The following is a 22,334-nucleotide window of genomic DNA, read 5'->3' as shown; positions in this document are numbered from 1 at the left end:
CCATTTTTTCCTTTATGCATTCTCCACACAACATTAAAAATGAAGACTTTTTAAAAATTGCTTAGGACATCACCTAAGTGTATTCATGTGAGAAGTTCTGCAATGGAGTTTGTGAAATACCAAAGTCAATCAGTCCAGCTGGTAAACTGTTGGGTTAGGATCCTGGAGCCCTCAGTGCTCATGAGCAACACTTTGTGCTCAGGTAAGACACCAGAAAAAGGCAATTCCCAATGCTACCTTAAAGAGATCAAGACCCCTGTACAGAAGTAATGGAAATCATGGACACCTATTCTAGTAAGACAGGTAACAAATCAAAAGCTTTTCACTGACCACAGTGTGGATCAAGGCACCTACTATATATACAAAAAAATCCCAGACCATAAAGAACAAAACACACCCATATGGGAGCAGTAATTGTACTAAAATCTTTCTACAAGCTCGGAAATCTACCTCTACTTTCAGTTATACTGTGCTAATCCAGGGTAACTGCCACAGTGACTGAACATAAATGCTTTGGCACTACTCCTGGTGGCAAGGAATTTTGTCAGGGATTTTACTATAGGAGCAATATCAGATCTAAGGGAGAATAAAGCCCTAATAGGGGACAGAAGATTTTGACATAGTGTATTGGTAATGTTAGCTTTGTGGGAATGCAAGCAGAAAAACTTTCAGCTGAGAATTTTACCTTAGAGTAGTGAGCTGAGTCAATGGTATCTTAATCTAAAAACCCTACCAATTTTGGCAGAAAGGTTACAGAGTCTATGAGAAGAAAAAGTATCGTCATAACAGATTTGTTAAGCTAGAATAAGTCTGTTGCATGCCTGAATGTTTTTGTAAACCAGCTGTAAGGCTAAACTGCACTAAGATGATGATCATGGTAATATAATTACTAATACGAGGTAAGCCAAAGTGATTGTGTAGCCAAGAAAAATTAGATGCTTCAGTAAGAGTCAAAACATTCATCTGCCAAACAGTTTAGCTGTACAAGGTAGATAAAACAGTGTTTATAACGTACTGATAGCAAAGTGGCTCCAAACAGCTTTCAAACTCCTTATCTTGCTCTGCCATATCACAGTAGAGCAGTAACAGTAAAGAGAGAAGCAAGCTGAAGCCCTGCTGAAAATACCTATTTTGTCCCAGTAATAAAAAGGCTTGAAAAAGCTAAATACCAGTTGCTATCTGGTACATTAATTCCATAGTGGGAAGTGAAGTATCAGGGCTATGCTGGTGTTCAAGGCCAGTTCTGACACAAGATCAGGGGAATAAAGTCAAATGAGATCAGTAATGAGTGGTGTGAAGGCTCTGCTGAGCCCTTCTCCTTCACTTGGGAGCTGCATTTAAGCTGAGACACTTACCCTTGGTGTCACCTTGAGCTACATCACACCTGTACCTTTTCCAGGCCTCATGTCACTCAGGTGAACCATGCCCATAACTAACAGATCTGACCCTGAGGCTTGATCTCAGACCTGCTTTATCGCTACAGACTCCCTGGATGATCACCGAGGTGCTGGCCCACCCTGACCCTAGACTGTCACTGGACCAGTCCTGCCCCAGATAGACTTTCTGGCATCAATCTTAGAACCTGCCTCATTCCTACAGACTTCCCAATCGGATACTCTCAATGGACCTGCTCTGCTCTTGTTTGGGTACTGGGGGACTGTACACCTCACTGGTGAGGTGTCTGCCCCTGCCTGCCTTGCTGTCACCTGCAGCTCCTCCCTTGTCTTATTTTTACACAGTAACCTGTTTGTGCTGCTCCCTGACATAAAACTCAGATATTAGCCTGGGATATTAACTATTATCCAGATCCAATCTAATGGGAATGTAATACAGAAATCAACATTGGTAGTAAGTTACTCTGTCATAATACACATGATGAATGACAAATCAAGCCCATTTCATTTCATATCCTCCATTTAAGCATTTTACATGCTGTGCAGCATTCCTTCTCTGTCTCCCTTGTCAGTAATGCTTACTCTGTCCAAATACTGAAAAAAAGCCTGTGCATGTTACTCTAAATTATTAACTCAGCCTGACTTCACAGTATGGATCCCATCACCACTCGCTGGCTTACCTGAAATACCTCTGAAAGCTGGTTCTCAGGCTCCTAAATTACCTGCACTGGTTTGAAAGTGTTTTTCCCAAACCTGATTCTCATTTACATCAGTGCTTCCCAGAGTGAAGCTGAGCAGAGTTTGACTGAACTAGGTTAAGAAAAAGCCCACCAGCATTAAATCTGAATGTCACTGCTTTTAAATTTTAGACAAGAACTCTAATGCAATCCTAATGCAGCTTTTTACATTTTCTTTGTTTTTCTTTCCCAGCACCTCAGCCTCAGTAATTGCAGAGTTTCTAAACTTTCCCTCTGATTTTTATTCAGTTCAATTATTTATGTACATTATAAATGGTCAGAGGAATTCTGGAAACTATGACAAGTGTTCCAGATCTGAACATCTATCATTGCCAACACAAAGGACTTATAAAACAAATTTGAAAGTGTGCTACTCTGTCAAAGTGTGACTTGTTCTTTGAATATACATGTTTATATATAGATATCAGATATTTTCACTGAGATACAGCTGCCAAATTACAGCTTCTTTAGTTTTAAATGTCAAAACATTCAAGTTTTTCTGTGCTCCTCTGAGCAACAAAGAGAAAAAGTAAGAAAAGAAAAACCTGTTCTAACTCAAAGAAAAATGCTGCTGTCAAGATGTATTTCAAGTAATCTTACAAATGACTTGTATTTGATGATGCCAATACATTTTTCTTTCTTAATTTTAATAACGGATATTTCTGAAGTAAAACTAAGAGCAGTCGCTCATAGAACAAAGTTATTATGGGTTGTGCTGATATTGTTTCTACCAACAGTGCCTCTTAAGCTCAGGCTGGTTTCCCTCCAGCAGGCTGCCAGTTCAGGTACTGGGTAGCTGTTTCTACAAACATCAGGCACTGAGTAAGCCCTGGGCTGGTTAGTTTATGCCACTGTCCATGAGTAGCTGGCAGGAATATCATTACGTCTATTAATGGGCATCATTACACTGCAATTCAGTTACAGCAAGACTACAGTGTAGCTGTTCCCTGAGCCCTACTTGAGGGAAAACCCCATTACCAAGCCCTCATCTTCATTTCACTGGCTTCAGCACAGCAAGTGTGGGAAATGATCAAGATGCAGAACAACTCAACAATCACTTGGTGCACTGTCAGGAATGAGTTAGCAAGGCCCAAGTGTATTTCCAATGAGCAAGTTATGTGCCTGCATCCTAATAAGGGCTAACTAGAATTTATTTGGTGGTACCTCCCAGGACACTGAGACTGAAGCAAGTCTGAAGACTACATTCATGACCTTTACACCTTCAAAGCAGAACTCTGTGCAGTGCACTGGCCTTGCCAGAGCAAGCTGGCAGAGGGAGAGTCAGCTCCAGTTTTGTTAGTTCTTTGCTGCCCATCAGCAATTAATCCAGTGCTACAAAAATGAGCTTTCAATCTCCAGAAATACAGCAGTCAATTGCTTACAAAAAGTCCAGATGTGAATGGTCCATCTCCCAGTTTAGGGCTCTAAGGTCTTTCAACTTGTGTATTGACAGAAGAGCTTTGTTACTGTTATGGGTTCAAATAAATCTTTATGGTGGACTCATGAACAAACTCCAGAGGTTCTCATCTCCTCTTACCTTCTCAGCTGGCCTTGTGTTCAGTGAGATCAGTGCAAGGATGAATTAGAACTACATATACAAGTCTTCTCAAGAGGAAAAACAGCCCTGTCCTCTGAGCCATATCTTAGGCTCTGGGAAGAAAATCAGGATAATTTCATACTTCCTTAATCAGGACATCAGTCAAGAACAAAACCTATTATTAAACTCAGAACCCTCAAAACCTACCCACAAAACTGAAATACAAAGCTGCTAGGGGCAGACAAACAGACCCAGCTCTGCTTTAGAAGTATGACAAAAAAAAACAAACCAAACAAAACAACAAACTTCATTTTTTTCTAAAAGGTTATGATTAATCATGTTTGTGAAAGTCTGGTGCTTGTGAAGCAGATGACACTGAGCTCACTGACTTCAGCATGCCAGGACTCCTGGCATACACTGACATGTCAAATCTAGTGCGCAGCTATATGGGGAGCACTCCCCTTACAGGAAAGGTGAGAAAGATATTAGTGTCAGAGAAGAGCTGTAGGACTGCTCATGTCATCAGGTAATGGTTCTCCATAACAAAGAGTTTAAATAATGCAATGAAAATTACTTTTTGCTCCTAGAATCACACAGTTAGGAGACCATTCTGAAAGGGACAGTCCTACACCAAACCACAAAACAGGGGTATTCTCTGCCATGGGCTGCTTTCCAGTAACTGACTGCTGAGGCTGCAGTCTCTCCAGCTGCTCCTGGAATCTGTGTCTCCTACGTCTCTCTTTCATCTGTTCTTCCTTTTGGGATAGCTCTTTTTTACTTTCTTCTGCCCTGAAAAATATACAGATTCTGCTTTGCTTAAGCTTTTCACTTGGGAAAAAAAAAGGCACCCTTATTCATCTGTTTGCATGTACTTTTGCTTATATTTATACCACACATTTGAGGGTGAATCATGACATGAGAGGCTAAAACAGGTTTAGAAAGTGCTTATGTTGTTTGGCAGGGACATGGACACACACACAAGAGCTTGTCATTGCATAAAATCATCTCTCTAAATAAAAAAATCCTCAAAAAAAAAGCAAAGGAGCAGGCTTCAGACCTCTAGTAAGTGGTGACAGTCTATTTGGAGACCAGAACTCTGTTAAGCAGAGGCATGTTTGTGATGTTTCACATCTCATCCCTGAACATAATTCCCCATCTAACTCCACTTCCTTTCCTATCTGCTGCCATACAGTGACACATTCCTCCGACCCAAAGCCTTCCAGCTTTCTCTGTTTTGATGTCTGCAGAAAGATTTCATCTGCCATTTCCACAGCAAATATGAAGTTCAATTTCTCCTGAATTCTTCAAGCCCCAGGTGCCCCAACAATAAAACTGAAATTCATTAAAATCCTTGGAAGCTATTACAGAGCAACAATAAATAACCCAGATTTTGGCCCAGCCAGATCTGTGGCAGGCTAACAGGTAGACAACATGCAGTTTTATAGAATTGATGAAGCAGGAAGCTTTAATGTCAGGAATTCCATAGAGAAAAACTCTGCAACCAACCAGCTGCCATTTAAACCAAGCACAGTGTCTGATTGGCAGGGTAGGCAAGTGTTTAACACCAAAAAAAGCAACAGTCTCTAGAGCACACAGGTTCTCACGCTTTCCAGGGCTTATATGCAAAGTCAAAATGGTAAAACTTCATTCCCAAAATAGCAAAATATAACCTCTGAAAGTCAGCATAATGGAGCTCTCCCACATAGCTGGGCAGGTGCACAAGGCAACCACCCAATTTCAAGTGTCAAATTAGACCTTATGCAAAATACACCACATTAAACTAAGCCCAAGGAGGCAGAGGCCCAAAGAATGCTATTTCCTCAGTTGATACCATGCTTATTTCTCTTTCTTTAAATACAAAAGCAGTTTTCCAAGATATTCCTGTGGCATAACCCATTCCTTAGAGGTTTACTTTGTCCCTCTAAGCTCTTGTGCTTTTCTTAATGTTAGAATTGCTTTGTTTGGGAAAAAGTTACATGGGGAGACACAATACATATTCCAGTTTGTAAAAGGTTTTTTATGCTGGAAAACAGAATAAAATGTTTTCCATACCTCCAGCGAACACAACAAAAAAAAAAAGCTTAAATTGGAGATATGATCATTTAGACTTAAGGAAAAGCTTTACAATTGTAAGTAGAATTAAGCAGTGAAAGGTACTACCTGGGGGGGGGGGGGTTAAGGAATCCTCACCCCTGAGGATTTCAAGATCAAGTTAAGCAAAGATCTGTGAGGAAAGGACTAGATTTTACCTCACTCTATACTGGCACAGGGAGACAGACCCTTCCGTGCTTAGTAAATTTCAGTACCATTCTTCATGAAGGAGATCAATACTGTCTTACCCTCCTCTTAAACAGGATAAAACCTAAAGAAAATGGCTTCATTTCCAGTGTCAGAATTGCCATAGTGTGTCTGCTCCCAGGCCAATTCACTGATCCAGTAAGCCTTTAAGTAATAGCCACCAGGACTGGACATCTTTCTAGGTAACAAAACCAGATATCCTTTTGCTCCAACTTGCAGACTGGATAAGTAATGTTCTTTAATTTTAGACAATCAGATAAGTCATAGACAACAGCTGAGGACTTCTCTCATGTGATACCTTGGCAATTCTGGTGTAGTTAGAGGAGGCTCTGGAGAATTTCCTTAAGTTTGAACCTTCTCAGCTTCCATTTTGGTTTCTTTCTCTATCTCAGTTCCATTACCCCCATGGCTCGACAACAGGGTATTTGTCTTCTCTGGTTCCAATCTCATCCTGGGAATCACCTTACTTGTCTCTTGCCTCACTTCAGAATATGGGCTTTGATTTATTTCAGATGAACCTATCTCTTCCAGACTTTCTGGATCCTGTTTTATTCCTTCAAGTTTTTCAGCTGGGGTAGATGTTTCATGAGAAAGCTCTGAGGCTTCATTACGGGCTCTATGGAGTTGTTGGAGTAGCAGGCTTTTCGCTGAACAATTCCTCCTGCAACAAACATAAAAACTGGAGTGAACCAAGATAAAGCATTATATGAATAAATTCAAACTCGGAGGAACTTCTCTGAGTGACAGCTAAAATCAAAAGCTGGACATCTACACAAATAATAGCTGTTGTTAATAGGAGCATCATCATATAGGCAATAGAGAACACTGCAGTGACAGAAAATGACATCTTACAGGCAATTTAGTCACCAGTTCTGGATTGCAGGCACAACTCACATCTTCCAGAAAAGCCCTGAACAAATGTGATGTTGGTAGGGAAATTAGAATCTACAGATTTTTAACCCCTTTGGATACAAGTGTTGGGATTCAAATACATACATAAGAAAAGTTCTTCTAATAATTTTTAGGATTTTTGTGTGTTTGGCTTGATTTGATCTATGTCTTCTCCACGTTAATGAGACACCTAAATTGTCAGCAACCACAATATTGTGATAGTATTCTGTTGTGAAACGTCCTGTCATGACATAATGGGCAGATACGGTTATGTTTTCTGGCAGTTCTGCTCAGTGATGTCTCCCAAGTCATCTGCTCCAGGAAGACTGCTACCACTTTGTAGTTCATGTGGTGATTACGAGCAAATAATATCCCTTATTTTAGTGGCAGCTAAAAACACATGGACAGATTGAGTTGGATATTAATATTGTGGTTAGGTGGTATGAGCACAGAGCATCATACTGCTGTACTTAGCTGAACTAAACCTATGCATGTCAGAACAAAGAAAAAATAGAATATTCTTTCTCCTTAAGAATCCCACATCTCCTGCCATCATATCCAGAACCATCAAATCAATATTTCACACTGATGGCTGGACTACTAAGGAGTAGGCCTAAGCAGTGGTAATTTAGGAGAGAGCAGCCTTATGGCATTTGCTAGAGGTGGCCTTGACTACCCAACCACTCCAAATATAAAAGTGTATTTCTTCAGGTTAAGTGAGTGGAGATCAAACCAACTGACTCTCCTAATATGTAGGCGCATTGTAGAACAGCATATGTAGCCCTGTTTAATAAACCCATCCAGATAAGAGTGAAACTGTCACTGACCCCTCATGAATGAGATGAGAATCTTGCCCTGCTGAGCCTCTGAGACTTTTTTATTTAGAAAAAGAACTGAGTAACATTTGCCAGGCATTTCATTTGTGCATGTTCTTTAGCAACATTAAAACAAATCAAAACCCAATCTGCTAAGCTCTGCTCTCCTTCACTCCAGATTTACACTGATGAAGCTTCTGCACTTGCATCAGTGCCAGTGAGAGGTCCCCAAGCATCATCCTGTCCCTGCTTTATTCTGGCTTTGGATTAGATGTTCTAAATTATGTTGGTTAGGCTCCATTCCCCATCAAATAATGTATTCTTTCAAACCAATAAAAAATAAAAAGAGTAATTGGCTGGCACAACATTATAAGTGTTCTTGCCCTCTGTACTGCTGTGATGTGAACTTACTGTATTTAGGCTCTGGATTACATCTAGAAGCCTGATGCATGCAAGATGTAACCCAGAGCCTAAACGCAGTAAGGTGTTTAAAACATGACACAGCTGCTTTGCATCAAACAAGTGTTTAACAACCTATTGGTATAAATCAAGCCTGACTTTAGCAACAGAATAGGTTGGCTTCTGTGCCTACTGAAGAATTTACAGTTTGGGATTCCGTTCGCCACATTCTCTCCCCTTTCCCCTATTTGTTTCCTCCCAGTTAAGGAGACTTGAGATCATCTCTGCCCACAATGTGTTCAATACTCTCTTTAAATCAACATCCATTCTAGCTTATTTTATTATTTTAAATACAAAGGTTTGTCTGAGTCAGCTCCCTACAACATTTTCAGTTTGATTCGGAGTTATTTGAAAAAACAGTTCTCATGTCACTCTGGCAAGTCTGGAGAAAGCACCAGGGTTCCTCAGCCACCCTGGTCTGCTCTATTGTCTTTTGAGCTGCTCCCATGCAGCTATACAGGACCAAGGTGCAGCACTGCCTCAAGGATCAACAACTATTTTCTAGCTTCAGTATCTTTACTATGCAACAGAAAATGAGTGATATCCTAGGGTCAGACTGAAACACTGCTGTTGTTGGGCTTTTTTGCTGTGAAGACCAGAAACAGAGATGTTTTAGTACATGAGGTCTCTGTAAGCACTGTTAGGGCAATTATTTTAGTTTCAGAAGAAAAACTGAACATCATAGAATTTGCACTAAGGTCATGGTAAAGAATCTCACCTTCTCCTTTCTGCTTGGTCCTCAGTCGTCACAGTCTCTTCTTCTTCAGTGGAGCTGTCACTTGTGCTATGAAGCAAATTAGACCATATGAGTTAACTCTGCTCCAACTGGGAGTTGGCTTTTTGTCATTTCTAGGCTGCAGGTGTTAGAGAGTTCTTCACACTAGTACTCTTGCCAAAAAAATAAATTAAGCAACTACATCAAAACCTGTTAGTGTTTCTTAACTACCAGCTGTTTATTAACTACAAGGTTTTTTTCTGGGGACTGTTTTCTTCAACCCCTTGCTCCAGCAAATGTACACCTCGAGAAGGAAGCAAACAGCTGCCTCAGACACTGTTAGCTTTAGGGGGAAGAACATCTTTGCCAGCATCTATTGCAGACTGAGAAGGATTTGGCCTCTCAGCCCTCCCTAGACCGCCCTCTTACCCCACAAGAGACAGAAATCAGCACCTACCCTTGCTTGCCAGGAATGTAGCAAATGATGTCCATTTTGTACCCAAAACGTAACAACAGTGGCCCAATGCCTCCAGCACTGCTTTGCAGTCCCTGCCCACTCTTTTACGAATGGAAACTTTGTAAATGTGATGTCCCTGGATGTTTTGCACATTGTGGCTGTGCTGCCTGCAGCCCCACACGTTGACATGTTCCGACACGAGTTACTCTGTCTTAAGAAAATGCCTGTGCTCAGATGGGGCTATACTTTCCTACTAAGGTCACAGAGCTGTGGAAGGAGAGAACACTTTCAAAGCTATTTCACAAATACAAGCTGCAGAGAGGTTTCAGCTTCTCACTTTTTGTTACCTACTTCTCACTAACAGTAAAGCCAGACTTTACCTTTGTTCCTCATCAGGGAACGTTACTGACTTCTGCAGTTTAGCATCTCTCAGGTCGATGTACACGGTTGCAGGGTCTGGCAGGCTCTGTAAGCTCACCATATCCATCCTTGAAGAACTTCGTGGAGAGGCAACACCTCTAAGCACAGAAAACTCTGTTTCAGCATGTCCTCCACCTTAGCCAGACAAGAAGCCCTGCAGGGTGTGGATTATGATCAAAATGGATTGTGAAAGGAGCTTTGTGCTTGGCTACTGCACAGATTCAAACTCCTCTTCTGCCTACTCTCCACCACCTTTCAAAGCTGAGTGCAAAGATTCAGCCTCCCCTGAGGAACAGAGACTAGAAGTAGCATAGTGGCAGATACTTAGTTCTCAAAACCTGACAACATCAAATTGCTCTGAAGAACAAAGGCAGCAGTTATGGTACCAAAGCGCTTACACATTTAAAAAGCTTATGCCCATCAGTAAAACCAGGTCCCTTTTTTCCCCCCTCTGTCTCCTTTGCCAATTCTATTTCATCCTTCAGAGCATTTATGGTGCAAATCAGTCTTGTGGCTCTCCCTGCCCTGAAAATGAGGAAACTCTTCACCTTCCCCTTGACAGGTCTGTTTCACTACTGTTTCCTCTGTGCTACCACCATTGATGATGCTCCTTCCAAAGAATCTGGAAATCCGCTTTCTTCACACTGAACCCTCCAAGATGCGCTGACACCCTCTCCCCCCAAAAAAAAATAATCCTGTATACTTTAGCTAAATTGAGGTACCAGTAAGGGAAAGCAGTACCCTAGATGACAAAAAATGTGGCCATGATAATTTGCTTTGCCTTGTTTTCCTGCCTTTCCCACTTGTCCCAAGTGTCTGGTAAGGTCTAGACAAAGGTGGTGGTTGATGGAAAACACTAAGGTGGCAGGATAGTGTTTATCATCAAATGTACCTGTATGGCAGAGCCTAAGTTATTCCCTTTAACATCCCTGTGATGTATTCCAACTAGAATATCTGCTTTCTGCAGAAGCTACAGAGAAAATCCCCTGTAGAAAACCATGAGATTCCAGGTATCCCTACTGACAGTCAGGATTACCCAGTGTATATGACAGAAAAAGGACCTACTTATTTTCCTGATGTTCTTGAAAGGAGAGCTTGGCTGGTGGCCACCTGCAATACGGAGACACAGTCCTAGACTGCCTGGCACACAGCTCTTTTAGCTTTTCCATGAGCTGATTTTCAGATTTAGTCCTGAAGGTGCCTACAGAAGAGCAACAAAAAGAATCAACAGTTGTGTTTCTCTGCCACAGGATCACCCAATATCCTCTTTCCCCAATTTCACATTGAACCTTTCTCCACAGCCTGTCAGAAGGGGAAGGACAAAGGTACTATCATCACCTGCCTGACTCGCTTCAAACCTTCATCCATCTTTTCTGATTCAATCTTAGGCCATGGCAAGCCACAGAGCACGGCTTTCAAGCTACAAAAGCAAGATGAAATCATAGAATCCCAGACTAGTTTGGATTGGAATGGACCTTAAAGCTCATTCATTTCCAACCACCTTCCACTAGACCAGGCTGCTCCAAGCCCCATCCAACCTGGCCTTGAACACTGCCAGGGATGGGGCTTCTTGAGGGAAATGAATTAAAAATGTTTTACAAAGGCAATAAAAAAACTCACCATGATTTCAGCATTCAAAAGGATGCTGCAAAGAATTACTTAAACACAGTAACCTGAGTTTTATTTATTTTTTATACACTTTCAGCAAAGTTGGTATTAATTTAGCAGTGTTACCATGATCTGCTGAGGAGAAAGGAACTTCTGCATGAGTGTTATCTTTCTGCTGCTCCAGCTCCTCAAGAATCTTGTCTAGATCCCATTTTTCAATACTCTGAAAGTAGACAGCCAAGATGTGACGGAAAATTCCTTCCCAAAAGACTGCTACAAAATAAGTCTCACATTCTTTGTAGCAGCTCCATGAGATTCTCCTGGCACATATAAATACACAAATGGCATGGAAGCCCACCTTACTTACTCCAGTACTATGATACTGTTGAGAGATATTATCTTGCATAAATAAGTTTTAAATAGTTTGAGCCACAAGATGTGGACTTGCACTTAGCAATGCTTTCATCTGGACTAGAGTTAGTTTTCTTAGTAATTTTCCTAGAAGCTGGTGCAGCATTCCGTTTTGTCTTTAGTATGAGAAGAATATTGTTAATACAGTGATGTTTTAGTTGTGGATGAGCAATGCTTATCCTACATCTAGGAGTGTTTTAGTGCCCCATGCTCTGACAACAAGAGGCACACAAGAAACACAAATCAGAAGGAGGCTACAGCCATCAGCAGAAGCTGCAATTCAACAAGAACACTTAAAGGCCTGCCTGTGTGAAGAGAGAGAAGGAACTTAATAGGGTGTTACAAGTCCCCACACCAAAACTTACTACTAGACCAGCAGTTAAAAGTTTTGGGTGGTGCATGTGTGAATGCTCAGGCAGCAGCTTCTCCCCTAACAGCCACTGTCACTTGCCAGTAGATGAACTGGTGTGTCACTGTGGGCACAGTTGCTTCAGTGTGAGCCTCAGTGGTTGGCACAGGTTTAAACCACGACACACAGCTAACAGCAGGGCATTTGCTGTTTGCACACTGCCTGCCTCACAGCACTGCCAAGGCTCTGCACATCTAGCATAGCCAAGTGCAGTATGACTGCTACAAGAAACCAGTGAAGGACTAACCAGTGTTCATTCAAATATATGAAGGTGGAGTACTCTCTCCCTACTTAAAACTGAGAAGTCTAGAAGAATTTTCTATAATGGGCTGAACTGAAAGCCTCTTAAAAGGAGACACCTAAGTCCATTCTGAACATCCACCTGACCCATCTTGCCATAAGCTGGGACATAAGTCATGGTATGTCCTCTTCATGGCTCCATCTTCCACATGCATTCCCGTGGTGGAGTCTTCCCCACAGCAGGTACGCCCCTTCATCCCTCAGACCCACTAACAGTACCAGATCCCAACAGATTTTATTTCCCTCTGTCCACACCTCCAAGTACTCTTCCCTCAAGCTTTCACCATCTCCAAGAGGATGTTCCTAACTATACTGCTAGCTTGCTTTAAGCAGCTCCACAAGGAAGTGCTGTAATGAAAGGAATGCATTTGCTATGGCCCTTTCAACAGCTCATCTGTCGAGCTGCTTCATCTACCTCTGATAAGGGTTTTTCCTCTGAGAATCATCGACCCTTTTGATATAGGCTACACAAAACCACAGGAGATACTAAAGCACATTAAAAGATGGCTTGATACAAGACCAAACATACATGTTCTCAACCAGAATAATGGTGAGAACTTCTCAATGCTACCAACACGAGAAGGACCTTCTGCTTTTTATTCTTTGAGGTGAGGCCCACAGCCTTTACTTCCCTGTCCAACTTCAGCCAGGGCAAATTCCCACTCCTCTATGCCCAGGCAGCATTAGATGTAATCTTACAGCTGCTTATCCCACACTGAAGACAGGATCATCAATTTTGCTGCTATGACTCACATACAGTGGCTGTGGGTATGCTGACACTGCACCCTGCTTAGATATAAGAATCAGCCTGTGATGATAAAAGCTTACATGCATTTAAAGCACTGATTGCTTTCCCCTTTGAATATTAGCTGAAATTAAAGTTTTAACTGAAATATCACTAGAGCTTAGAAGTTCCCATGATTTTTTTAAAAGAAAGGTGGCTGTCAGTTATGACAATTGTGTCACCCCCAATGTGCATTTCACGTGACTACTCAGGGCTTTAGAAAAGCAGCAGCAGCCTCCCAGACAAGGGGTTTCGCCCTGTAAAAACCTGTCACCTGCCCCTGCCATTTAAGAGGGGATTCTCACTTTTTCCTGAGCAATAAATCTTCATACACACCTGAACCAGGGTTAGATCTGTTCTAATATTACACACTGCAGGTGATGAAAGGTAAAAGCCTGATCAGGATCACAAGCTGAAGTCTCACACCACACAAAGCTAATACTGGTTCAAGGATGTCACTGAGGTGTATTGGTCTGGAGGAGGGAAGGATGGCTGACAAGTGAGCTTACTGCAGCAAGAGTCATGTCACAGGGCAGTGCAGGTGCTGTTTTACCAAACAGCCTGACACATGCATTTGCTTTAATTAAGGTGCAGTTGTAATAAGCTTCTGTTTCAATAATACTGCTTAAGTACAAACCATTATTATCAAAAGCTCAAACCACCACCTCAGCTGCTGTATTAAGGCTTTCTTCTCCTAACCCTTACCAGGAGTAGCACTATTGTAAGGTACTATACAGGGACTAGAAGAAAAAGAAATGAAGATTTGCACGATTCCATTTCTAATATAGAAAGGGACTTAAGGGAAAAATATTTTTAAACAAACTGGTATGATTAAAATCAAGAAGAAACTGTATATTGGTTTTAAGAACTTGACATAAACTGAGGTTTATGTTAAACCTTGCTAAACTGGGAAGTAACAACCACCTCTCAAATCTAAATATACACATGAAGGATAAAGCCTTACCCTCCCTTTATCAAAGTGAGAATACACTGAGCCTGGCCTCAGTACTCACCCAAAAGCATCAGACCTCAGTTCATTGAAGTCAGTGATATCAAACAGATTCTGAAAGGACAACTACACCTCCTGAATTAATAGAGCAACTGACTTACATGAGATGAGATGGGAATTAAACCCTGAACCACATGGAAAAGATCCCCTCCCATAACGGTATAGTTAAATGATGCAACACAGTTTAAAACAGGCAAGAAGCTGCGTTCTTTGCCTATACCAGAACAGATCTAACACCAATTTGTGAGCATATATGAAAGGGGAAGGGAAATGTCTGTACTCTGATGCTATAGAAGGCTTTGAACAGAACTATCATGTTCATGTTCTGAGCTGATTAAGTCTTAACAACCTTAAAAATCAATAGAGGAAGTAGAGATGCATAACTAGTACTGAAGAGAACCACCTCACCATGCTAGGGCCACATACCAGTTAAGCACACACAAGTGGCCCTAAGCACCTGCTGTAGGTAGGTGAGATTTAGGGCTTCAGGAACAAGCCTAACTGCTTTATCTCCTCACCTCCAGCACCCCCCCCCCCCCAGTGTTACAAAGAAGGCAAAATGGTGAAAGGCCAGAAGGTTAACTGTTTGAATGCAAAGTCTGCTGAGATCAGAAGAGTTCCTGCCTCCCCAAGTCCAGAGGTTGTGGTTGACTGTCCTGATTATGACCATGAAACATGCAGCTGACCCTTGGGTTTTGCTCCCATTATGGGCTTCTAACAGCAGCTCTGCAAGAGCGTTTGGTAACTTGCATAGCACATGACCCAGCAAAACCCAAACTCAGGACAATGAAGAAAGCCATGAAAAACACCATGGTGTGTGCAGAATTGGGCATTTCAGTTCTTCATCTTAGTAGGTTTTTGCAAGTAATGCTCTGTGTCATTTACTCAACAAGTAGCACTCCCCAAAACATATTGTTTGTGCTACTTACCCGCAGTGATAGATGGGTTGATCCTTGAAGATGATCTGAGGAGTTTTCTTCCTTATCAGTTTTTAATAGGCTGCTGCTAACATTATGGGAGGAAGGCTTGAAATCTGTCTCCGAGTGGCCTTGTGATGGCTCCAGGATTATTTTGGAGAGTATTTTTGTCTCTATCAGTTTTCTTCTCTCTTTCCAGTTGCTCAAATCCTCCACAGACAATGCTTTATTAAGCCAAGAGGTCTGTATTTCCCTGGCCTGTGTCCTGTCCAGTTCTTCCCCTTCAAGGCAATCTGTGGAATCTGCAAGAGACTCTTCACCAACAGCTGCCTTTTGGTTTCGCATTTCTTCAGTATAGCTGGCAAGACTGGGAGTCTCATCTTTAATCACTTGTACATCATCTTTTGCAATGACTTGGGCACCATCTGTTTTTTTCTGAAACCCAAAGCTTTCTAGATCTCCACTACAGATCTCCCATGGATGGCTTTCTGTTCCCTGGGTTTGATACAGGTAGAGAAAATACACACAATTAGAAAGTCATATCTCCCTAAGCTTTAGAAGCTGATGATAAATAAAGCCACAATGTTAAGATAGCAGCTCCAACTCAGACACCATTTGGAAACAGCACACACCATGTCCATCATGGAAAACAGTTTAGACTGTTTACTTTCCAGAGACGAACTTCATGAAGTGCTAAAAATCCTTAAAATTGATTTTCCTTACATGTGTTCATCATATGACATTCTTTACAGTAGGTTAATTAGAAAAAAGCGGCACTGTGTTAGTGTTGCCATGACGGAAGGGTCAGGTCAGCTGGCTCATCTTCCAGCTTCCTATGCTGGCTCATCTTCAACACTGCAGAAGCAGTGTAATAATTTTATCTCAAAAACACTGTTCAAGGGTTAAACTTCATACCTCCCTACACTGTCTTAAATGATTCGCTGTTTTCTAGATAGATAAAATTGTTGCTGAAATTATTTCAGAGCCTGCAAAAGTTTAAATCATTGCACAATGTTAGTGTCAGTGCACAGGAAAAAAAGAAAACAGTAAAGAACAATAATAGGAACTGAGAAAAAGGGTCTAAAAAACTCAAGAACAGAGAAAATGGCATAAGGAGAAAAACTAGTCTCTAGGGGAAAAGGTACTAGGGACTGCTCTTCCATCACACACTTCAGTCAAACAGGTTAAATAACAGCATCTACCCGCACTGGTGACAACCAGAAGAGAGGGGGCTACAGTAATAGAGCCTAGACACAACAGTCAACAACCTGCATGTTTGAGTCATCCAAGGAAAACTCCATCAGCTCTTCTGACAGGTCAGGAATTAAGTTTGGCTGTTCCCGCTGGAAGATGAAAAGCTCCCCATCACTGTCACAGTCAGGCTGCAATCAAAACCAAAAAGAAACTAAATGAGAGTCTGTAACACTCACCTTAATATCTGTTTTGAGAGACAAATCCTATGTCGCCATCATGTGACTACAGTTCAGACACAAGAATTTTCTCTGATGTCACATCACCGACTGGAGAGACTCACAGCCTCACTCTAGATAGTTTTACAGTGACCTAACATTTGAGCAAGCTACAGTTATAAAAACGATGTAAAACATTGAATTGCCATGGGCACCGGTGACTAACATTCCTCTGAGCAAAGTAAGGACAGGAGTGTGCAAATTCTCTAACTTTGCACTGCCCTATACACCATCACAAAGCAACAAGAGCACTGCTGCTCCCCAAGGGAAGGGGAATCACATAACTGGAAAGCTAAAGCCCAGTCCTACAGTACCCAAGCAAAGTAAGCAGGACAAACCAGAAGTAGCAAGTAGGCCGAGTCAAGAATGTAAATATAAGACAGCATTGTGGTGATGAGACAGGTCAGAGATCGAGCCTGAAAGTCAATTCACAGTCTGGATCAAGGAAACCTGTAACCAGAAACCAGTACTCCTCCAACATAGCCCAAAGACTGAATGCCCAGAACTGAGTTTAACTAGAGCTGCTGACACATGGGTGGGAGCCCCAGATGAGGCTGGGCAGGGCAGGACCATGAAGCTTATTATTGCAATCTGGAGCCTGCCATTCACTATTCAGGATGTAAAGCAGTATCTCCTTGGTTGCACAGAGTTTAAATAGCTTTGAAAATTTCTTTTCTGAATATAGGACATGTATTTGAGATTAATCCTTATGCTTAGTCACTGAAAAAAGATTAAGCACCTCCTCAGAAGTCAGGACACCGATTTCCTGCTAGTTCCTTTGTGTGTATGTTTTCAGTAACTCACACTGTAGAGAATTCTCTCTGTCAGGTGTAATTAATTTTTCCTAACATGAAGCAAATTGCAACAGAATCTTTTCTCTTAATAAATTGCGTATCAGGGTAACAAATGTACTTCAGGACACTAAACATATTTGTCAGTGCTGGTTTTGAATGCAGCACACCAGATTGAGATTACAGATCTCAGATGCATAAAGGTATCTTCACACAAGTGGAAACCACATGGACAAAGGTGCAGCGCTGAAACTGCAGGCTCAGCAGGGAACTGGTCCACACTAAGCAGGATGGGCATTATACAACCAGATCTTCTGAATGCAAATTAAGGGTAGCATGTAAGCACCAAGCAGACTGCCTCAGATCCCTCAGCAGGGATTTCCAGATGTCATAGAACAGAGAATTTGGAGTCTGTTATAAAAAATTTCAACATGATTTATAGAATGGTATTGTTACCAAATTGTCACATAAGCTGCCTCTCTGTTTTAACTTTATTGTACACTTACACAGTCAGAATGCCTAAAACCAACTCCTGAGTACTGGGCTTTAACCTAATTATATAGACACATATAGAAATTGTTGTTTTAAATAACCAAACCAGAACGTGGGTAGAGAGAAACTGAGAAACATTGAGGCACTATAACTTGTCCCACATGTTAGAGACAGAGCTGGGTGCAGAAAACCGGTCAAGGAATCCGTATCACCACTTTATCCACTAGCTCACCCTGCTTCTGATGATTGACTTAGTCTGAAGTAATAAATACCACATGGAGGCATTTCTGGCTCCTTCACTGCTCACAAGACTCCCTTTCTATCAGTAAGGGCCACACTAAGAATATATATCCTTTCAGTGTTAAAAAAAAAATTAAAAATTTGAGTTTATGCATGCTTGAAAATTAACAAAATATTCTGGTTTAGATAAAAGGCCACTAATAATCAAACCTTGAGATGCATTATCACCTCAGAAAAATCAATGCCAGAGGCAGCATCTTGTGCCAGAGAAGCTTTTATTTCCACCAGACTGTCACTGTCCTGTGAACAGAGATCTTCAGCAGCCACGAGGCAGCCTGTCCCAGAGACTAAGACCCAGCAAGTACATGGTGAAGCATATTGCATAGTATCTATCAATCTTAGGCTTTATGTTAAATGATTCATGGCATTATGCTTCTTTGCAGGTAGAATTGAAGCACAAGAAGGCAACATGGCCTGTGGAGAATTACAGGCAGGGAAAAAAGCAGAATCCAGGATTGAAATATCTGCCAAATGCCTTTTCCAGTGGACCACAAAGTCTTCAGGAATATCACTTCCCTGTGATCCTCATACATACAAAAACATACCCACAGGGCTACTGTCCGGCAAGTACATTATTGGAACGAGTAACTTAATACACTCACGCATAAAACCTTATAATCTCATTTTAAATCAACAGTATACTTCTTTCATACTGTATTTTTAACCGAACACAGAAGAAATGTGGGTTCATTCTGCAAGGTGCCCACTGCCTCCTCTTCCCAGCCTGGGAATACTCATTGTCTGGAGAAAACAGTCCCCTTTTCCGGTTCCAAAGAACACGACGAGAGGAGATGGCATTTACACTTTGCCAATTAGAGATAATCCAGAAGGCTGTGGATTAATGCACAGTGTTCCAACAGTTAGAACAGGTAGCCCGCCGAGGATATCATACTAGCTACTGGAAAATGCCTGGCTGGGATGACCTTCTCTTGCTTGAGAGAGATTTTTCTAGAAGACAGTGAGAAAAAAGGCAGGTTTCAATGCTTACTGTGGAGTCATCAGAGTCCAGAGATGGGAGCTGATCTTTCACTGCAGCAAGTATAGCTCCCCATTGAAATGTTCTGCCACTCTGAAAAGGAGCTGCAGGAGGCTCAAACAGGTGTTCTGTATCCTCTCTTTGCCTTTCTGAGGCCATTGGAACAGCTTCCCTTCAGCCAAATGAAAGATGAGCCGAAATACACCTCACAAAAGAACACAAGAGGTAACATCAGAACAGAACAAGAACAAAGCATGTGCTTTCAGGGTCACTATAATTCTCAGCAGGGTTTTCACTATCAGCAGAGAACAATAAAACGCACTTTTGGAGTTGTGCCTTTCCTCCTGAGTTCAGAGAGCTGAGAGCTTTCTGCCCTGCTCACCATATACACCCATAATTGGGGCCACATCAGAGGCAGTTTAGCCCCTCATAAACCATTTTTGGGGTTTCTTAGCAACACTGACTTGTAACTGTTCTCAGAGAAGTACTGCTGCATGGAAAGGGAAGACATGCAGGGAAGGCAGAGCTGATACCTCTGCTCTCAGCTGGTGTTTATTCCTCATCCCTATTTCTCCCATGTTCCCCTCCTCACTGCTCAGATGATAGATAAAATGATTTATGTTTGGTTTTTTTTTTCACTGGATTTCTATAAAAATAGTTGAGAGTAGGCATGGTCTTGGGTTCTGACCTTTCAAAGTGTTTATAAAGCAAACTCTTTCCTCATGTGTTCCTTGATGTACATGAGGAGTCAAGAAAACACAGTAGGGACTACTGCTGTACTAACAAGTCAGATAACTAATCCTCATGGAAAACCTTTGCTTTTAACATTTTAAGCTACAGTTGCACAGTTTCCTGGGGATTCAAAAGTGAAAGCAAATAATTTGTTTGGCAAGAAAGGTTGAGAGGTTTGTATGTTATTCAGTACTGAAATAACTGTCCATGTGATTACACTGTCACTATTATTTGCATTGGCATGGACTGATAATGCTCCTCTAAAGTGACACTCATCTCATGCTTAGGGAAGCTTACAACTTGGAAAGCACATTTGCAAATACTTCATATGCCATATCCACATAATGGTGGCTTTGTCCATTCTAGAAAACACCTGACTGATTTGGGTAGAGTGGAGGGAAACCTCTCCAAGGCGGCACTACTGTGCTCTGACAGCAGGCAGAGGTTGCAAGGAACAAGAGGAGTCTTGTGTGGATAAAAACAGTCTTCTGCAGCTCCCTCTGCCAACTTGAGAGCTCAGTCTCCCAATGTTAAGGATGTTATACTGGATCTGATGTATCAGTCATCTAATCCAGCATCTTCTCTGGGAAAAAGCAGTACTTTATGTTTAAAATAAAGTGCAGACTTTCTAGCTGTAACACAACAAAAACTTTCTGGAGAGCTTGGGCCAATTGAGACATGGGTCCAGACAGTGGCCACAAAAATGGTCAGAGGGTCTGAGGAAAGGCTGGGGATGTTCAGTCTGGAGACATGCAGGTTCCAGGAAGACCTTATTGCAGCCTTTGAGTTCTTAGAAGGAGCCTATAAGAAAGATGGGAAGAGACTTTTTAGCAGGGCCTGTTGTGATAGGATAAGGTGTGGTGGTTTTAAACTAGAAGAGGGAGATTGAGGCTGGATGCAAGAAAGAAACTCTTCTCAATGACAGTGGTAAAATTCTGGCACAGGTTGCCCAGAGAGGTGGTGGATGCCCTGTCCTGGCAGACATTGAAGGCCAGGCTGGATGTGGTTCTGGGCAACGTGATCTAGTTGAAGATGTCCCTTCTCATTGAAAGGGGGGGGGGGGGGGAGGAGGGGGTTTGTTGAACTAAATTGGTTTTCAAGGTCCCTTCCAACCCAAAGTATTCTATGACCATGAAGTCCCGAGCTTCTCCATGTCACCAGAGGTGACATTTCCTGCGAATTCCGTTCAGGAGCCTCACTGTCAGGGTGTGACAGAAGGGAGACGCCAAGAAGATGCAGGAGGCGGGCAGGAAAGAAACCCTGGTTTCAGGGTTGTATTCACTGGCCCGCCGAGGGCCTGTGGATGAGCTAACGCCTGCCCTCGGCACCCACCTTACCGGCAGGTCCCGGGACCCGCAGTGCTTCGGTATCGCTTGCTGAAGGACCCCCCGACAACCGAGCATCAAAATGGCGGCACGGGCCGCGTCGCCACGGCAACACCGTCAGCGGCCGCCCGCGCTCCCGACCCGCCTTCCTGAAGCCGCTCCCGGCGGGCGCCAACGTGACTTAAGAGATGAATTTAACCCAGGAGGGGCCAGTCAGCAACAACACTGCTCAAAGACCTGTGAAACCACCGCGACCACCACTCCGCACTCCAGTACCTCAGCCACCGGTCTAGCTCCGCCAGCCCTCCCTCCCTCCCAGCGCCAAATCCCATTGGCTGTTCTTCGCCCCGCCTCCTCACAGAGGCTCCGCCTATTGGCCCTGAGTCTTAGGAGGTGGAGCTTCCCTTTCCCGCCGCAGAGGATGTTGGAATTAGTAGTCGGGAGGGCTCCCGGCATTCCTTGCGCGGGAAGGACGACGTCCGGTAGTGGAGTTCACCGGGGTGCAGGTGAGGGGTGGTGGGGTTTGACGTGGGTTGGACTCGGGGCTGGGCTCCAGGGGCCACAGGGAGGGTTGGGCGCAGCCGCCTATGGGGTTGTCCCCAGGCGGTCGGTGGATCGTTAGATGAGGTCTGCCGGCTCCGCGGTGGGGTAGGCCGGGGCACTCTACCGGCGCGGGGTCTGCCGCTGGGGTGCCCCGGCCTACCTCACCGCGAAGGTTAAGACCTAGCCTCTAGGAAGGCCCGGGCCGGGATAATGTGCTTGGAAGCTATTTAGTTGTGAGGCTTACCGTAACAGCCTTGCAGTTACTGGTTGTGACAGCTCCGACCTCCTCTTTGGACACATCGTTGTGTGGTCTCTCGTGGAACCCCACTCGCAGCACTGTATACAGATCAAGTATTGTCAACATAAGGACATGGAGCTGGTGGAGCAAGCCCCGAGGAGGCCACGGGGATTATCAGGGCTGGAGAAGCTCTCCTATAGAGACAGGCTGAGAAAATTGGGGGTGCTTAGCCTGGAAGAGAGAGCCTGTGTGGAGACCTCATAGAAGCCTTCTAGTATCTGAAGGGGGCCTGTAAGGATGCTGGGGA

The 22,334-nt window shown here is 42.9% G+C and overlaps 1 protein-coding gene across 1 annotated transcript in view; it reads right to left on the bottom strand.

Moving 5' to 3' along the window:
- Window positions 1-19,668, bottom strand: part of DNAAF8 (dynein axonemal assembly factor 8) — a 96,911-nt gene extending 77,243 nt beyond the window's left edge. The window contains 9 exon segments of the mRNA XM_062611966.1: window positions 4,298-4,457; window positions 6,265-6,627; window positions 8,850-8,915; window positions 9,684-9,819; window positions 10,760-10,924; window positions 11,458-11,554; window positions 15,174-15,656; window positions 16,430-16,543; window positions 19,202-19,668. Of these exon segments, the coding sequence (XP_062467950.1) occupies window positions 4,298-4,457; window positions 6,265-6,627; window positions 8,850-8,915; window positions 9,684-9,819; window positions 10,760-10,924; window positions 11,458-11,554; window positions 15,174-15,656; window positions 16,430-16,543; window positions 19,202-19,348 (1,731 nt within the window). The 5' untranslated portion in view covers window positions 19,349-19,668.
- Window positions 19,669-22,334: the final 2,666 nt, after the last annotated feature.

This window comes from Pezoporus occidentalis, unplaced genomic scaffold, assembly GCF_034315485.1.
Source record: "Pezoporus occidentalis ecotype Australia unplaced genomic scaffold, CSIRO_AGI_Poc_V1 ctg158, whole genome shotgun sequence".
Taxonomy (NCBI): domain Eukaryota; kingdom Metazoa; phylum Chordata; class Aves; order Psittaciformes; family Psittacidae; genus Pezoporus; species Pezoporus occidentalis.
The sequence above is the reverse complement of the archived record's forward strand: the minus strand, read 5'-3'. Positions and strand labels throughout refer to the sequence as shown.